The sequence below is a fragment of the Electrona antarctica genome (assembly GCF_951216825.1).
Source record: "Electrona antarctica genome assembly, chromosome: 4".
In the NCBI taxonomy this organism is placed as follows: Eukaryota; Metazoa; Chordata; class Actinopteri; order Myctophiformes; family Myctophidae; genus Electrona; species Electrona antarctica.
The window spans coordinates 15,147,917-15,165,305 of NC_136809.1; the positions used below are offsets into that span (position 1 = coordinate 15,147,917).

Sequence of the window (17,389 nt, forward strand, 5' to 3'; positions counted from 1 at the left end):
GGAAAAACACAAGCCTTTGTAGTTCACTCACTTTGTATTTGATGTCAGAACGGAAGCTTTATCGTGACGGCGCAAACTGTGATTAGGGGCTGTCCGTACACAAACCAATGCCCTTGATGGGCCTTGTGTGGATAAACTACAGAAGGACACACGCCTCCACTGTTGTTTTGAGAATGGTCGGGAGATGTGCAGCGCCCCAAACGAGGCCTGTTTGAATCGGTTTCTGTGGTTTGCTTTCAGTCACACAGCTGGGGCCTTGTTCCTAAATCCGCTGCCTCTTTCATGGGCAAGGAGAGAGCTGTGGTGTGAAGGACAAGCAGCACTCTGTGCTGTATTGTTCTGTTAGCAGAGCCTTTGATAGTGATTATGCTGTATAAGCACGCTGTTAAGCCTTTTTACTGGAAATAAAGGTCCTCTAATTAAACGCGAATGCGGCATGCTTCTTTTTGATGTAACGTCTAATTATTTCTTTTACTGTCAAGAAGGCGAAAAGTTGGTCCATCAAGGACAAAACAAGCGATTCATTTATATGTCACATTGCGGTGCAAAGTCTGCGTATTTGGGCAGAGATGAATACATGATGCTGGCTCGATCCGTCAGCACTTATCCTCGACAAAGATACTGAGGCTGACACAATGACAGGCAGTCATTTGTTATCCATGCTGCTATTGGTGATAGAAAAATCACCAAGTTGGCACATTGAGCTGCTGCACTGCATCTCTGCACTCTGACCTTTACTTTGTTTAGTCCTTCGAAAGCCATTGTTGACCTTTGCTCGGTACATTCAATTACATGTGTATGTCCAGTCTGCGACCTTTTAATGTTCTTCCAAATGACCTTCTGTTTGGCCTTTTGGGTCCTGTGATAGTTTACTTCAACGGGTAAGAGCGCCAACACTGGCATAATTAGGGTTTCTCTGAGGCCACCAGTATATACTCATGTTACTGTAACGTAGCTATACAGTAGATGAAAGCATCTACTAAAATAGCTTGGGCTGTGTTATCTGACATTTGAACTTTGCTGGGGTGTTAATGATAATGGATAGAGTTGCTATAATATAGCCGGTGCATGCTGAGAGTCTGTAGTCAGATTTAGAGTTAGATTTAGATTCAGGCTATTAATACCACTTACGTCTTCTCTTTAAGAAAAATAAATCCTTTTGTCCGGACTTTACAATGCAGTGAACTCTGGATGAACCGCTGGGTTCCTTCCTGTGCATTGTCGTGGGAGAAGTGTAAATTCATTCAACTTCAATTATGTTCACTTTAAAGTTTAAACTAATTAGCCTGCACCACTTTTATTTAGTTTGAATCACACGTTTAGGTCCCTGGCCTCATTGAGGCCTCATTGAGGCCTCATTGATCTACAACTATATTTAATATGCAGCGGAATGAGGCACCAAGTGGCCAGTGCAGTTACAGTAGCTGAATGCCATGTGTTTGAAGCAGTCCAGAAAAACTGGGAAACAAGAAGTAAATGCTTTTGATGAGGTTGCCTGTCGCCATAACCATAAGGCTACCCTCTACCTACCCGGGCCCTCATCAAACCCTGTACACTCAAGACACTGCCCCCGCTGCCACCCTTAGATCTCCATATATGGAGCTGACCTGTTCTGACATTCCATATGTTGATCTGACCTCATCAAACCCTGGACACTCAAGACACGCTCCATATATGGCCAGTACAGAATTCATTCCATATGTTGATCTGACCCCCCATGCCAAAGCGCCAGCGATCGGCCAGCAGTCTGCCGTCACCCAGGCGGATGCGTGCACGCAACCTCGCCCTATCCATCAGGCTAAGATGGAGTCTGAAGAGGTGGGTTGTCAGACTTTGGCGGAAGGTTGGGAGTGAGTCTGCAGTTCTGATTTCAATTGGAAGTTTATTCCAAAGTTTTGGAGCCAGAAGGGAGAAGAGTCTGGGACGTGTGGAGCGTTGTCCCGGCTGTTTTAGTGAATGTTCTGCCAGCCTCCCTGTGTTGGCTGATCTGAGTGCGTGGGGCGGGTTGTAGGGTCTGATCAGACTTGGGGGTGCCATGCCTTTGGTTGCTTTGAAGGCCAGCAGCATCAGAGTTTTGTACTCTGCAAAGCACTCCACCCGGGGTCCACTCCTAGACCGGGGTTTAGATCCTGGGTAGGACGTGTCAAGGCGTCTAAGCCCTGAAGCCCTGATCTGTGTTGAACTACTCCCTCATATGTAGTCCATCTGAAGAAAGCGAGGATTATACAGAGACATTGGAGATGGAGCCACTTGGAGGGGGGATGAGGGGGAGGGAGGGAAGAGGGGTGAAAAACAAATCCTGGGAATTGCACTTGTCCTATGTATAAATAGAAATGCTGTCTATACTGTACTGCTTTTTCCAAATAAAATAAATATTATAAAAAAAAAAATGAACTACTCCCAGATTGAGAGTAAAGGTGTCACCTGTGTTTAACTGTCACTGAGACAGAGCTGGGTTGACTAAACAGCATACTGTAATGTGAGCCCACAGGTCAGGAGCTCAGCTTACTGTATCTGCTGTTTCTGTAGCGTGACTCTGTGAGGCATGATTTACAGTACATGAACCGAACATCCCCCAACCGTGATGCTGTACAAGTTAGGATAGAGCTTGTTAATTCTTATTGATAACGAGCACCTTATCGATCAGGCTTATCGAGCCCACTATCGAGCATTTTCTATTTTGTGGAAAGAAAGACGGGAGACAATACATTCTGAACAGGACCAGTATCTTTTACTAGGGCCTTCAAATACAGTACCTTTCTAATGAACAGGACCAGTATCTTTTACTAGGGCCTTCAAATACAGTACCTTTCTAATGAACAGGACCAGTATCTTTTACTAGGGCCTTCAAATACAGTACCTTTCTAATGAACAGGACCAGTATCTTTTACTAGGGCCTTCAAATACACTACCTTTCTAATGAACAGGACCAGTATCTTTTACTAGGGCCTTCAAATACAGTACCTTTCTAATGAACAGGACCAGTATCTTTTACTAGGGCCTTCAAATACAGTACCTTTCTAATGAACAGGACCAGTATCTTTTACTAGGGCCTTCAAATACACTACCTTTCTAATGAACAGGACCAGTATCTTTTACTAGGGCCTTCAAATACACTACCTTTCTAATGAACAGGACCAGTATCTTTTACTAGGGCCTTCAAATACAGTACCTTTCTAATGAACAGGACCAGTATCTTTTACTAGGGCCTTCAAATACAGTACCTTTCTAATGAACAGGACCAGTATCTTTTACTAGGGCCTTCAAATACAGTACCTTTCTAATGAACAGGACCAGTATCTTTTACTAGGGCCTTCAAATACAGTACCTTTCTAATGAACAGGACCAGTATCTTTTACTAGGGCCTTCAAATACACTACCTTTCTAATGAACAGGACCAGTATCTTTTACTAGGGCCTTCAAATACACTACCTTTCTAATGAACAGGACCAGTATCTTTTACTAGGGCCTTCAAATACAGTACCTTTCTAATGAACAGGACCAGTATCTTTTACTAGGGCCTTCAAATACAGTACCTTTCTAATGAACAGGACCAGTATCTTTTACTAGGGCCTTCAAATACACTACCTTTCTAATGAACAGGACCAGTATCTTTTACTAGGGCCTTCAAATACACTACCTTTCTAATGAACAGGACCAGTATCTTTTACTAGGGCCTTCAAATACAATACCTTTCTAATGAACAGGACCAGTATCTTTTACTAGGGCCTTCAAATACAGTACCTTTCTAATGAACAGGACCAGTATCTTTTACTAGGGCCTTCAAATACAGTACCTTTCTAATGAACAGGACCAGTATCTTTTACTAGGGCCTTCAAATACAGTACCTTTCTAATGAACAGGACCAGTATCTTTTACTAGGGCCTTCAAATACACTACCTTTCTAATGAACAGGACCAGTATCTTTTACTAGGGCCTTCAAATACAGTACCTTTCTAATGAACAGGACCAGTATCTTTTACTAGGGCCTTCAAATACAGTACCTTTCTAATGAACAGGACCAGTATCTTTTACTAGGGCCTTCAAATACAGTACCTTTCTAATGAACAGGACCAGTATCTTTTACTAGGGCCTTCAAATACAGTACCTTTCTAATGAACAGGACCAGTATCTTTTACTAGGGCCTTCAAATACAGTACCTTTCTAATGAACAGGACCAGTATCTTTTACTAGGGCCTTCAAATACAGTACCTTTCTAATGAACAGGACCAGTATCTTTTACTAGGGCCTTCAAATACACTACCTTTCTAATGAACAGGACCAGTATCTTTTACTAGGGCCTTCAAATACAGTACCTTTCTAATGAACAGGACCAGTATCTTTTACTAGGGCCTTCAAATACAGTACCTTTCTAATGAACAGGACCAGTATCTTTTACAAGGGCCTTCAAATACACTACCTTTCTAACAGACGGAAGGAAATTGACCTTTTTACCAATAAAATCATTTTAAAGAAACTGTTAACTGGTTAATATGTCTACAATCACTTTAAAAGTGTAATTATGTTTACCCGGACAGCGCTGGTTGGCAGGTATTTCTTTCTTCCAGGAAATAAAACGTCTGGGTTTCCGAGGCTATAGTTGGCAGGTATTAATACACTTTTAGACCGACATGTTTGTGCCAGCATGGATGATTACATTTATTTCCTGGTCGCGTCTTGTCTTGATTGTTTAAACATGATGTCATGGATCGCTATGCTCGATAACAGGCTTGATAAGCCCAAAGCTTATTGATAACAGGTACTCAATAAGCTTGTATTGGATTTTTTCGGGTATCGGCTATCGAGCTCCATCCCTAAGTACAAGTACCTGGACTAGTATGTCCCAGGGACTTATCCACAATCCAACCCTTGATGCTGAGTCCTAAGCAGGGAGGCATTGGGTCCCAATGTTATATAGTCTTTGGTATGGGGGGATCGCATGAACCACGACCTCCCAATTTCCAAACTTTTAAGCCCGTGACCCAAAACAGACATTCGATGTTTGAACCCGGGACCCAAACTAGTGAAAATAGCAGATCTACAAGCTCGCAACACGTCGCTTCGCGTCGCGTTGTGAGCTTGTAGATCGGCTATTTTCACTATCTGTTTTCTAATGTATGGAATTTCTCAGATTTAGTTTTTAATGAAATTACTGGGGGGAAAAAAACGTTTTTAAGTCATGCTTGTTTTGGAATGTTTTTTGAAAATGTTTTGAAATAATTATATTTTAAATCAAAATGTAGGAAACGAGAAATAAAGGGACCCATAAAAAAGTGTCCGCCGCGACCCACGGGAATCAACATGCAACTACATCCTCAATGTTCCAGTAATCCATCCATTTGTAACCGAGGGTGTACATAATGCATTTCTCAGTGTGCTGTACACGTGCTCAAAGAGACACTCTTCCCTGCAAAGATGAAGGTAATTTTCTGTAGACACATTAGAAACGGCAGAGAGAGTTTGGGTGAGGCGTGGATATTAATAGCTCTGTACTCCCATCCTTTCACCTCCATGATGTTCTCAGGATGCAGCTGTGTGTGTAGACCACTTGAACCATTTCCACGTGAATGGGGGTAAGATGTGTGTGTGTGTGTGTGTGTGTGTGTGTGTGTGTGTGTGTGTGTGTGTGTGTGTGTGTGTGTGTGTGTGTGTGTGTGTGTGTGTGTGTGTGTGTGTGTGTGTGTGTGTGTGTGTGTGTGTGTGTGTGTGTGTGTGTGTGTGTGTGTGTGTGTGTGTGTGTGTGTGTGTGTGTGTGTGTTCATGCACCCCTATTGCCAGTGTAACACTTAAAAGAAGAGAAAAGGATTGGCTTTCACTCTTAAAACATCCTGAAGAGAAGATGGGGAACGGATACACTCGGCTCCCCGCTGATGGTGGTGGTGCCGTCTGTGTGTCTGTGTGTGTGTCTTGGATGTGCTGTCTGTTGGGCCATGGCTAAATATACTGTGCCAGTCACAAATGGCTAACGTTTTCTAAGTTTAGAGAGATGTGTATCAGTGTGAAAACATCCACTATCACCATGACAAGATAACCATGTTTATGCAACCCCTATTATCACAGCACCATGTAAACCACAAGGGTTGTTCTAATGCAAGCTCTCAGCAACTACTAACACTGTGTGTGTGTGTGTGTGTGTGTGTGTGTGTGTGTGTGTGTGTGTGTGTGTGTGTGTGTGTGTGTGTGTGTGTGTGTGTGTGTGTGTGTGTGTGTGTGTGTGTGTGTGTGTGTGTGTGTGTGTGTGTGTGTGGTATATTTTTGTGTGTGCATGTTTGTGGACCTTTGCATGTCTTATTGTAAACTCTTTGATGTGTACTGTATAAGTCTGTGCATGTCTCTTTTCCATCCCCTCCTCTCTCTCTCTCTCTTTCTCTCGTGCTGTCTTTCTCCAATGACATCTGGGAAGGCTTGAAACAGCTGTGTCTGCAGCAGTGCTCTTGGGATTTATTGCCTATAAACACACACACACACACACACACACACACACACACACACACACACACACACACACACACACACACACACACAGAGTACCCCTCATCCCTTATCTTTCCATAACATCCCACTTCATCCCACATGCACACACACACACACATACACACACACACACACACACACACACACCCGTGCATGTGCATGTGCACATGTCTCTTGGACTTTTGCAGCCCTCTGATGCCCGTAAGAAAATGTAGAACTGTGTGTTGACACTGTATGTGTCAATGTCTGTCTCCTGTGCTTGTGTGCATGCGCGACGTGTGCGTGTGTCCATTTGTGCGCGTTTGCATGCGAGCGATTAAGAGGCATGCATGCGTACACGAGCACACGTGCAAGAGGACACCCCTATAGCGAGCATTCCTCTGATCTTCCTCTCTTCTCTTCTTTTCATCCCTCTCTCTTCTCGCCAGCCCCTCGTCCCCTCCATGCTCTCGTCCTCCTGTCTCCTCCTCCCATCCGCCCCCGGGGCCGACATTCATAATCAAGATCTGGAAGAAGAAACGACTAAAAGGTTTTCTGGGGCTGAGAAAATAATTCAAGTCTATTCTTTCATCCTCTGCCCTTGCGCTGTCTTTGCTTTTCATTGGACTCCAATGTGTTCCTGTGAGATACTGGAACACTTGGAATGAACAATGTTAGGCAAGTTACGCAGGAAGTTTAATATTAGTCCTTATTACTTTACCTATTACTTGGTGTCAAAAGTATAATCAGTTACGCCTTTTTTATGGGTTATGGAGTAAATATCCCTTTTTTATTATTATTATTATTTCCAAAGATTTGTTTTTGTTCAAATCAATCAAACATTTTCCCAAATTAAAATTGAAATAGCGTACATCTTTCAACAGTATTTCATACATTAATAAAACTCACACCCGTATTGCTTCATTGTTAATGGTAATTGTGTAGGACACAATTACCGATTTGCTCGTCTACATATGACGTAAATTCTCCTTTCATTGTCAATGGCATTTAATGATTTGTGTTAGGACAAAAATCGCTGCTGTAGCTGAATATAGGAAAGTGAAAATAGCAGATCTACAAGCTGACAACGTGTCGCATCAGACCTACAGTATTGGCCAGTCTATGACATCAGCCACCTTCGACATCAGCACTATGATGTCCCTACTATGACGTTAGTCACATAATGATGATAAGAACTGACGCCTGCCACTACAACAGAAAGTTAATCTGGCTTCAATGCTGTTTCGCGGCTCCCATGCCGTGGAGGAGAATCGTGTACTCTGTGTATACACTGCCCATTGCCGGGGTCTTTACCCGAAGATCCGACAGATTATTCCGCACACGGGACGTAAGGAGAGGGTCCTCAGTGCTGATGCTGGTTCCTCGTCACACGGAGGCCCAGGGAGCGGACGGCGGCCTCCATGCTCGCTTCAAATGGATGGCGGAGCACGTGCCCGCCTTCAGGGTGCCAGGCACCCATGTGCACATCCTCACCTCTCCTGACCAGTTCTATCAAGCTATGAAGGCACGCATTAAAACAGCCAAGAGGAGAGTGGTGATGGCCTCGTTATATCTGGGAACAGGCCCTCTGGAGCAAGACCTGGTGGACTGTATGGAGGAAGCACTGGAGCGCTCACAGGAAGACGGGGAGGCGCCTGACCTCAAAGTCTCTGTCCTGCTAGACTACTTGCGTGGCTCGCGAGGCCAGGTGAACTCGAGGACAATGCTGCTGCCTCTTATAAGGCGCTTCACAAGTCAGATGCGGGTCTCTCTGTACCACACGCCAGACCTGAGAGGTCTGCTGAGGCTCCTAATCCCCCAGCGTTTCAACGAGACCATCGGAGTGCAGCACATCAAGGTTTACCTGTTTGACGACAGCGTCATCATCAGCGGGGCCAACTTGAGTGACTCGTACTTCACCAACCGGCAGGACCGCTACGCGCTGCTGGAGAACTGCGCCGAAGTGGCCGACTTCTTCTCGGAGCTGGTGGGGGCCGTGGGCGATGTGTCCCTGCAGCTTCAGCCAGACGACTCGGTCCACATGCTGGACGGCGCGGTGCACCCGTACAAAGGCAACCGGGCAGATTTCTCGTCCTCGGCCAACAAGCGGATCATGGAGGTGATCGACGCGGCTCGAGCGCGCCAACGGATCCTGAGCGCACCGGAAGACTCGGAGGACGAAAGGGCGGGGGAGCGGGGCGAGGGTGACGAAAACGTGTGGGTGTTCCCGCTGGTTCAAATGAAGCCTTTGGGGATCCGGGTGGACGAGCAGATCACGCGGCGTTTGCTGACAGACGCAGGTCCGGACGCCACGCTGTTCCTCACATCGGGTTATTTCAATCTGACGCAGATCTACATGGGTCTGGTGCTGTGGGGCGGAGCCGTCTATCGCATCCTCACCGCCTCGCCAGAGGCCAACGGCTTCTTCAGAGCCAAGGGCGTCATCGGGGCCATTCCCGCGGCTTACACGCACATCGCCAGGCAATTCTACAGCAAAGTACGTCAGCTGGGACAGCAAGAGAGGGTGCATCTCCATGAGTATCACCGGCCGCAGTGGACCTTCCATGCCAAGGGTCTGTGGTATTACCTGCGGGGCCAGGAGCGGCCTTGCCTGACTCTAATTGGCTCCCCTAATTTTGGTTACCGCTCGGTTCAGCGTGACCTGGAGGCTCAGATTGCCATAGTGACGAAGAACCAGGAAGTGCAGGCCCAGTTGCAGGAGGAACAGGAGATGTTGTACATGAGATCCTCAGAGGTGTCCGGCACTACGTTTGAGCGTGACGACCACCATGTCCCGCTGTGGGTTAAGCTGGTGATGCCCCTCATCAAGAACTTCTTCTAGCGGACCACCATGTACAGCTGTGGGTTAAGCTGGTGATGCCCCTCATCAAGAACTTCTTCTAGCGGACCACCATGTCCCGCTGTGGGTTAAGCTGGTGATGCCCCTCATCAAGAACTTCTTCTAGCAGACCACCATGTCCAGCTGTGGGTTAAGCTGGTGATGCCCCTCATCAAGAACTTCTTCTAGTGGACCACCATGTCCCGCTGTGGGTTAAGCTGGTGATGCCCCTCATCAAGAACTTCTTCTAGCGGACCACCATGTCCAGCTGTGGGTTAAGATGGTGATGCCCCTCATCAAGAACTTCTTCTAGTGGACCACCATGTCCAGCTGTGGGTTAAGCTGGTGATGCCCCTCATCAAGAACTTCTTCTAGTGGACCACCATGTCCAGCTGTGGGTTAAGCTGGTGATGCCCCTCATCAAGAACTTCTGACATCCCAGCAGCCAAGAGTTTGGAGTGGGTTTCTCTTTGCAGTGGTGTACTGTAAAGTAACTAAGTACTGTACATTTACTTAAGTACTGTACTTAAGTTAACATTACTCTAATAGACCTCTGATGTGGTTAGAATATTCAAACTTCTTCCCTGTGTATTTTGGGTTTCTTCCTGAAAGCTGAAAGCCTTTGTGTCAAAAGGCCCAATTGAAAATACACCATTTTTGTGAAATAACCCTAACCCCTCACCATTATCAAACAACACAGCATATGTTAATGACGTTTAGAAGATTTAGAACACTTTCCTGGGGGTCTTTATATGTGTGTAATACTGTATGTGGATTTAGATATTTTAGATTTTAGCAGTGAGCCCAGTGTCTGATGGACACTGGGCTCACTTGCTTCCTGGACTACATGTTGTCTCAGTAAGACAGCCCTTCCCCTATCCACAAGGAGGAGCAGTGCATCAAAGCATTATGGGAATTGTAGTCCAGGAAGGAAGTGTCCATGACATCAGACACTGGGCTCACTGCTAAAATCTAAAATATCTAAAACCACCTCTAAACGTCATTAACATATATTTTTTTGTAAAAAGGTGTCCCTTTAAGTTCAGGTGGGTGGAAGGTGGTATACTTAATGAACTGGTGGGTGTGGCTACATAAAAACATAATTTTAACACTTTCTGTACACTAATAGTACCTGATGATCATGTCTTAGGGGGGGGGATCACAGCACTCCATATTTAAGTACAATTTGGAGGTATTTGTACTTTACTTGAGTGTTTCCAATTTCCAATACTTTACTTCTACTCCACTACATCTCAGAGGCAAATAATGTACTTTACTTTACTCGACTACATTTATTCGAAAACTTTAGTTTTTCTATATACATTTCGACCATCTGAAAATAGCTGATGTCGCAAACCTGTAAAATGACAGTGTTTTTATAATAAACACTGGAGCAGAGCTGTGTGCGGACTTCTCATCTTTTTACACTGTTACTACCTTTAGTCCAGCACCAGCAAGGGACTGGATGTGTGCAACCTACCTGTTTTGAACCAGTATCATGGTCAGTGTTGTTACGACCTGGCTCATAGGCAATAACAAAAAGGAAGAAAACACGAAAATTGCACCAAGCAATATATTTATTTTAGAGGCAGCTCCAATCGATCGGCCACCGACCGGTGATCGGCCGATTTTCACTGCAAATGACTCGATCGGTGATCGGCAATTTACCCGATCCAGAGAAACCGATCTTTTATACCTTGTAAGTGGTATCAAGATATATCTAAGTCAATCAGATATATAGTATATTGTCTTTCATCTTTGTGACAGGTCTAAATATTCTCCCCTTCCTCTCCACACACACAAGAAGTTTTAACGTGGGTTGACATAATAATTTTGGAAATATTCAAATTATCCCCATACGCACAAGATCGGTATCGGACGATCGTGAGAAAAACAATCGGAGATCGGGATCCGTCCCTAAACACCTGATCGGAGCACCTCTAATTTATTTACAATATAAACAATAACTGAAAGTTTCAACAAATAGTAATACGAGGTGTGTTAATCAGTGGAATCAGTAGTGTCAGAAATGTGTGGATGTGTGGAAAATGTAGTGTGGGGTGTTGAATGGTGCAAAGAGAGAGAGAGAGAGAGAGAGGCCAGCGGCCAGCCTTTTACATCTGATTGGTACCCCAATTACCCAACCTGCACTGCAGGCCCTGTGAAAGACACAACACAGGCCAGGCTACAGGGCTGTGATAGTATCATGGTCAGTACCATGACAGTACCATGTCAGTGTCATGGTCAGTACCATGTCAGTGTCATGGTCAGTACCATGTCAGTACCATGGTCAGTGTCATGGTCAGTACCATGTCAGTGTCATGGTCAGTACCATGTCAGTACCATGGTCAGTGTCATGGTCAGTACCATGTCAGTGTCATGGTCAGTACCATGTCAGTGGCATGGTCAGTACCATGTCAGTATCATGGTCAGTACCATGTCAGTGTCATGGTCAGTACCATGTCAGTGTCATGGTCAGTACCATGTCATGGTCAGTACCATGTCAGTGTCATGGTCAGTACCATGTCAGTGTCATGGTCAGTGCCATGTCAGTGTCATGGTCAGTGCCATGTCAGTACCATGTCAGTGCCATGTCAGTACCATGGTCAGTCCCATGTCAGTGTCATGGTCAGTCCCATGTCAGTGTCATGGTCAGTCCCATGTCAGTGTCATGGTCAGTACCATGTCAGTGTCATGGTCAGTACCATGTCAGTGTCATGGTCAGTACCATGTCAGTGTCATGGTCAGTATCATGTCAGTGTCATGGTCAGTACCATGTCAGTATCATGTCAGTGTCATGGTCAGTACCATGTCAGTACCATGTCAGTGGCATGGTCAGTACCATGTCAGTGGCATGGTCAGTACCATGTCAGTGGCATGGTCAGTACCATGTCAGTGTCATGGTCAGTACCATGTCAGTGTCATGGTCAGTACCATGTCAGTGTCATGGTCAGTACCATGTCAGTGTCATGGTCAGAATAGGGACGCTAGGGGTCATGTCGTAAAAGAAAAACATATATCATATTGGGATGATATCAGGATTGGTTTTATAAGCAGTAGGCATATAGGCTAGCTTAGTGAATGTAGATTTCCCCAGACGTATCAATAGGCAGAGGTGTGTGTGTGTGTGTGTGTGTGTGTGTGTGTGTGTGTGTGTGTGTGTGTGTGTGTGTGTGTGTGTGTGTGTGTGTGTGTGTGTGTGTGTGTGTGTGTGTGTGTGTGTGTGTGTGTGTGTGTGTGTGTGTGTGTGTGTGTGTGTGTGTGTGTGTGTGTGTGCGTGCGCTCACACGTGTGTGCGTGTGCATGTGTGTGCGCGTGCGTGCGTGTGCTGGTGGTTAGTACATGATAGACTGCAGCAGCGCAGCTCCCATTATAGCATCGGGGGAGTGATTAGACTTGTCGCTGAGCTGATTAATATCCCACTGTGATGCTCAGCGAGGTGAGACAAACGATTATGGGATGGACACATAATGGAAAGATAATGCCCCCATGGATCACACTGTCAGAACAGAACGAAACGAAACGGGGAGGGAGGGAGATATGGGGAGAAGGAAAAAGTTATGGCAGAATAAAGAGGCCACTGAGGATAGAAAAGTGAGGCTGGAGTAACTTCGGCGACTGAGTAAGAAGCAAAGCAAAATGGCCACCATGTGTGAATATGGCCAACCTACGTACATTTGAATGGCAGGCACCTCACCCCCTAGCACTATCCCTTTCATTTTATCCCTTGTCAAGTTGTCAACTGTGTTTGATAGATGCTACTGTACCATGCAGATTATGTTCACATAATATGTGAACATAAAAACATTCATTTATTTAGATTGGTTTTCATTGACCACAAATAGTTAGTTAGAGAGCATGTTTTGTGGACAAACGGACGCTACAGTAGGAGGTGTGGTATGTGCCTGTTATCCCATTTTCTTTGAAGCTCTAAATTGTCTTTTGCACTATTGTTGCTTTTATTTACCCTCTCATTTGTCGACTGTTTACTCTGATAATCTCGCTCTTTGTACGTCTCTGGATGGAGTGTCTGCGAAATGCCTCATGACACATTATGGTGACACGTGTTAAGACCACAGAACCTCACATACGGTGCGAGACACGCCATGGACATGATAGAGGGACTAAGACACGCCATGGACATGATAGAGGGACTAAGACACGCCATGGACATGATAGAGGGACTAAGACACGCCATGGACATGATAGAGGGACTAAGACAGAGCTACTATATTATTATTATCATTATAGAGACAGGTGGTTTGGAAAGAGAGAGAGGGAGGGAGGCAGGGAGTTAGGTTGGCTGCAGGAGAGAAAAGCCAGCCGGTGTTTGGCCCGACATAATCTATGCTAGAATAATGACGTCACAATGATAGAGAGAGCGAGTAGGAGAGAGAGAGAGGGAGTGAGGGAGAGGGAGAGAGAGAGAGATATTGAAGGAGTGAGAGGCGGGCAAAGGCTAAGAGGGGTGAGGGAGGTTATGCAAGGCCACGCAGAGGAGGGAAGAGCTACTGTACTGTAATTGAAGGAAAGGAAGGAGGGAGAGAGAGAGAGAGATAGCAAAGCAATGAGAGAAAGTGCAGTGTGAAATTCAGTTTGAATGTGATTTATCACAGTATTATAATACTGTTACCAGTAGAAAGACTATGGCAAAGTCTTTCTTGTCATGACAATGTATGGCAATGTAACTGTGGTATGGAGTTCCAAACCAATACTGATTTCTAAACAACAGAGATTATGCCAAATAACGCAAAGTATAATCAAAGTGTATCAAATAAACTTTTTTGCTATACAAAAGATGAACCTGATGTGTACATTCTAATGGTATTGTTTATTGTTGTTTATTTTTTGTATGTGTGATTGTACTCAGGGCGTCCTTGCAAAAGAGAGCATGCTCTCAATGGTCTTCCCTGATTAATTAAAGGTCAATAAAAACTCGGTATTGTGTATTACACGTATCAGATTTGAAATTATATTCCACGCCTCTTCGGAAGAGATTCATTGGTTTGTCATTCATTAATTGTGCCTGTTGGGTGTATTCATCTCACCAGAGATTGTATTACCTTCATGCGTCAGTGACTACATTACTTTTCAGATATCGCGTTTGCAAATTAAACGTGCTCACTGGAGTCAAGGATCCATGTCCATTTTTACACTGTCACAGATAAATTAAGCCTAATGATTTTCCATGTATTGTAAAGTCTGAGTTTAAAGCTAAAGTAACCCCAAGGCGCTTTCTTCAGTGTGAAAGTTCAAATTACGGTGGTATTCGATCATTCAACAATATTCTTCCCTTAATGCTGTATTCAACCCCAATAGCCGAGGTGTGTCCATGTGCGCCGAGTGTCCTGAGTGTTAATTAAAACGTGACACTCAATGTTAAAATAAACACACAAAGGTTTAGTTAATAGTTAGTTAGTTCCTTCTTTTTTTCCACACAACACACACAAACACACAGAGGTTTGCTACACAGAAATCCTCCATTTGTAAGTCCAGTCTCTTGGAAAAGATGTGTTGGCTGCGACAATTTTCAAATGCTTCCGCCTAACATTCTGTACTGAAATCAGTAGAAAATAAAGCCCCCCACTTCTGTTTCGTCTGTGCTGCAGTTGCATAAATAACGCCTACTGGAAAACAAATTAGTCAAAGCGGCAGCCTAGCTGCTTAGCAGAAATTGAAATTCAAAACAATCTTAACAATCTTTTAATACCGGCGTTGTGATTATTCGAATACACTGCCAGTCTGAAGAAGAGCGGGTGACAGCTGTTCTCTCAACTTTTACAGCCTGAATTACAGACTCTGTAGAATTTGAAGGTTGTAGAAGAGATAAATGGACTCATGGTTGCACGTGAACATTCTCAGTTTAGTTAAACTACTGGTGCCCGGCTGTAGAGCACCGAGTCGGTAACGATGGAAGTTGGAGATCCATGCCCCACCTGGCTATGCAATACCCGTTGTACCCGTGTCAAAGTACCCGTTCCACCCATTTGTCTGTGTCCCTTTTATGCCCATATATGGAGATTACTGTAATTGTCTCTCTGTGTGTATGGAGTTCTGTGTCAGGCATGCCCAAATATGGAGTGTTGTGATGTCAGAACAGGACAGCTCCATATATGGACCCTGGGCACAGTGGGCAGAGGCCTTTTGGGGCGATTCTGGACAGCCGTGGGTCCGACCGACTCGACACCAGGCACTGCACTCCCTGTGGGAGCGTGGAACCAGTCTGTCGAATTTGAAGTCGGTGGGGTGGACGGTTCTCGAGTTACGTGGATTACAGCCGTAGATACATACTGTACGTACAGAGACATGGTGCATTTATATATAGATGAACGTTAAAAAAAAAAAAAAAAAGACAGGACAGGACAAAATAAAATAAAACTAGAAAAAGTGCCCTTCTGGGCACAGGTCTCCACCAGCAAGATAGGAGTGTGTGTGATGTTTGGCAAATCTTTCAGGAGTGATATAAACATGTTTGTTTGTTTTTTGCAACAATTTTCTTAATTTTGTTGAGGAAATGCAGAGCCAGATCACTCATAGCATCTCTGAAGATAGAATTGTGGATGAGCAGGACATGTGCAGCATTTTGTACAAAACGGGCCACTCCTGAAGACTTTGGAAGGCAATCTTAGCCAATCAGTGTAGAATCTGAGAAATCAAACAGACTCGTCTTGATCACATGACTACAGAGATCATGTATACCGATTTGCATGAGATTTGGATGAAATCTGTGCGACTAATATAAACAATGTGTTTTGCAGAAATCGGCCTCATGGTGGCGCTATAACCGGCAGATGTGGAGGGATGCAGGGAAAATGTTTTTCCATGGCCTCTAGGGAGTGCGCATACAAAGTTGTACACAGATCGATGCAGTTATAGGTAAAAACAGGAATTGCCCTGTTATAGCACCACCATGAGGCTGGTTTGGAAAATAAATTGTGTCATGTCGTCCTCAGCCTAGTGGAAATGTGCGTGTATAATTTCACGGAATTTGCACACTGTGTTTGTGATTTGTGGCATTTTGTTCGAAACGGACCAATCATGTGAGCTTTGGAAGCAAATCTTAGCCAATCAGGAAGGAAGATAGGAAATGGTGCAGATCCGTGTTGATCACATGACTATGGAGATAGTGTATACCGAATTGTGTGATGTATGGATAAAATGTGTACGAGTAATCTACAGAAATGTGTTTTGCCTAAATCGGCCTCATGGTGGCGCTATAACAGGCCGTTGAGGAATATTTGGGGCAGAGGTTCATCGTTGGCATCCAGAGAGTGTGTGTGCAAAGTTTGACATGGATCGGGCCAACGGTGCCGGAGATTAGCTGGTAACAGACGGACGGAAGGAAGGAAGGACGGACGGACGCACACACGGACTGAGTGCAAAACATACTCTCTCCCCATGCCTTCGGCCTGGTGGAGACAACAACAACCCACCCACACACACCCCAGGTACAGTACAAGTTCCATCTTTACATTTGCATTATTAAAAACATGATACAACATCCCATTTAGTTACCAGGAGGACACATAAAGACTTAAAGAAACCCCATATTTTCTCATAATGTTTCTGGTTTCCTCCTTACATGGTATAAAATCTTTTCAGTAGTACAATAGGAAGTCAATTCGTTCAACCAATGTCTCTGCAGAGGGAGAGTTTTCAGATGTCCAGTTTTTCCCAGCTGTGCCAGCCAGCAAAATAAAGTATTTCTTATGATGGCTTAATGCGATTCCCTGTATGTCTCCCAAAATCCAAAGAACACAGAGGATTTTAATATCCCCGCATTGTATATTATTGTTATGGTGAATGCCATTCCAGAATTGCATATTTTCGGAACATTTTTATTCCCCCATATCGGCCATAATTGTCTTCCTTTCCACGGCTTCATAAATTACCTTTTATGTGTGTCCAGCCATCTGTGGGACTGACTGGAGTCACAGAGTTGGAGATTTTGTGTCATTGCGGAGCAAAGTAATTGTGCCGCCCATTGTTGCGAGACTTCATTGTGTGGGCTACATGTTTCACCCTCACTCTCATAGTTCTGTTCCCCCTTGCTCTCTCTCTCTCTCTCTCTCTCTCTCTCTCTCTCTCTCTCTCTCT

General features: G+C 44.7%; 1 protein-coding gene across 1 annotated transcript; it reads left to right on the top strand.

The window, feature by feature from the left end:
• Nucleotides 1–7,639: 7,639 nt before the first annotated feature.
• Nucleotides 7,640–9,295, top strand: LOC306921161 (CDP-diacylglycerol--glycerol-3-phosphate 3-phosphatidyltransferase, mitochondrial-like; the record flags this gene model as incomplete). Its single annotated transcript, XM_079498272.1, has 1 exon — nucleotides 7,640–9,295. The coding sequence occupies one exon, from the start codon at nucleotides 7,640–7,642 to the stop codon at nucleotides 9,293–9,295; it is 1,656 nt and encodes a 551-aa protein (XP_079354398.1).
• Nucleotides 9,296–17,389: the final 8,094 nt, after the last annotated feature.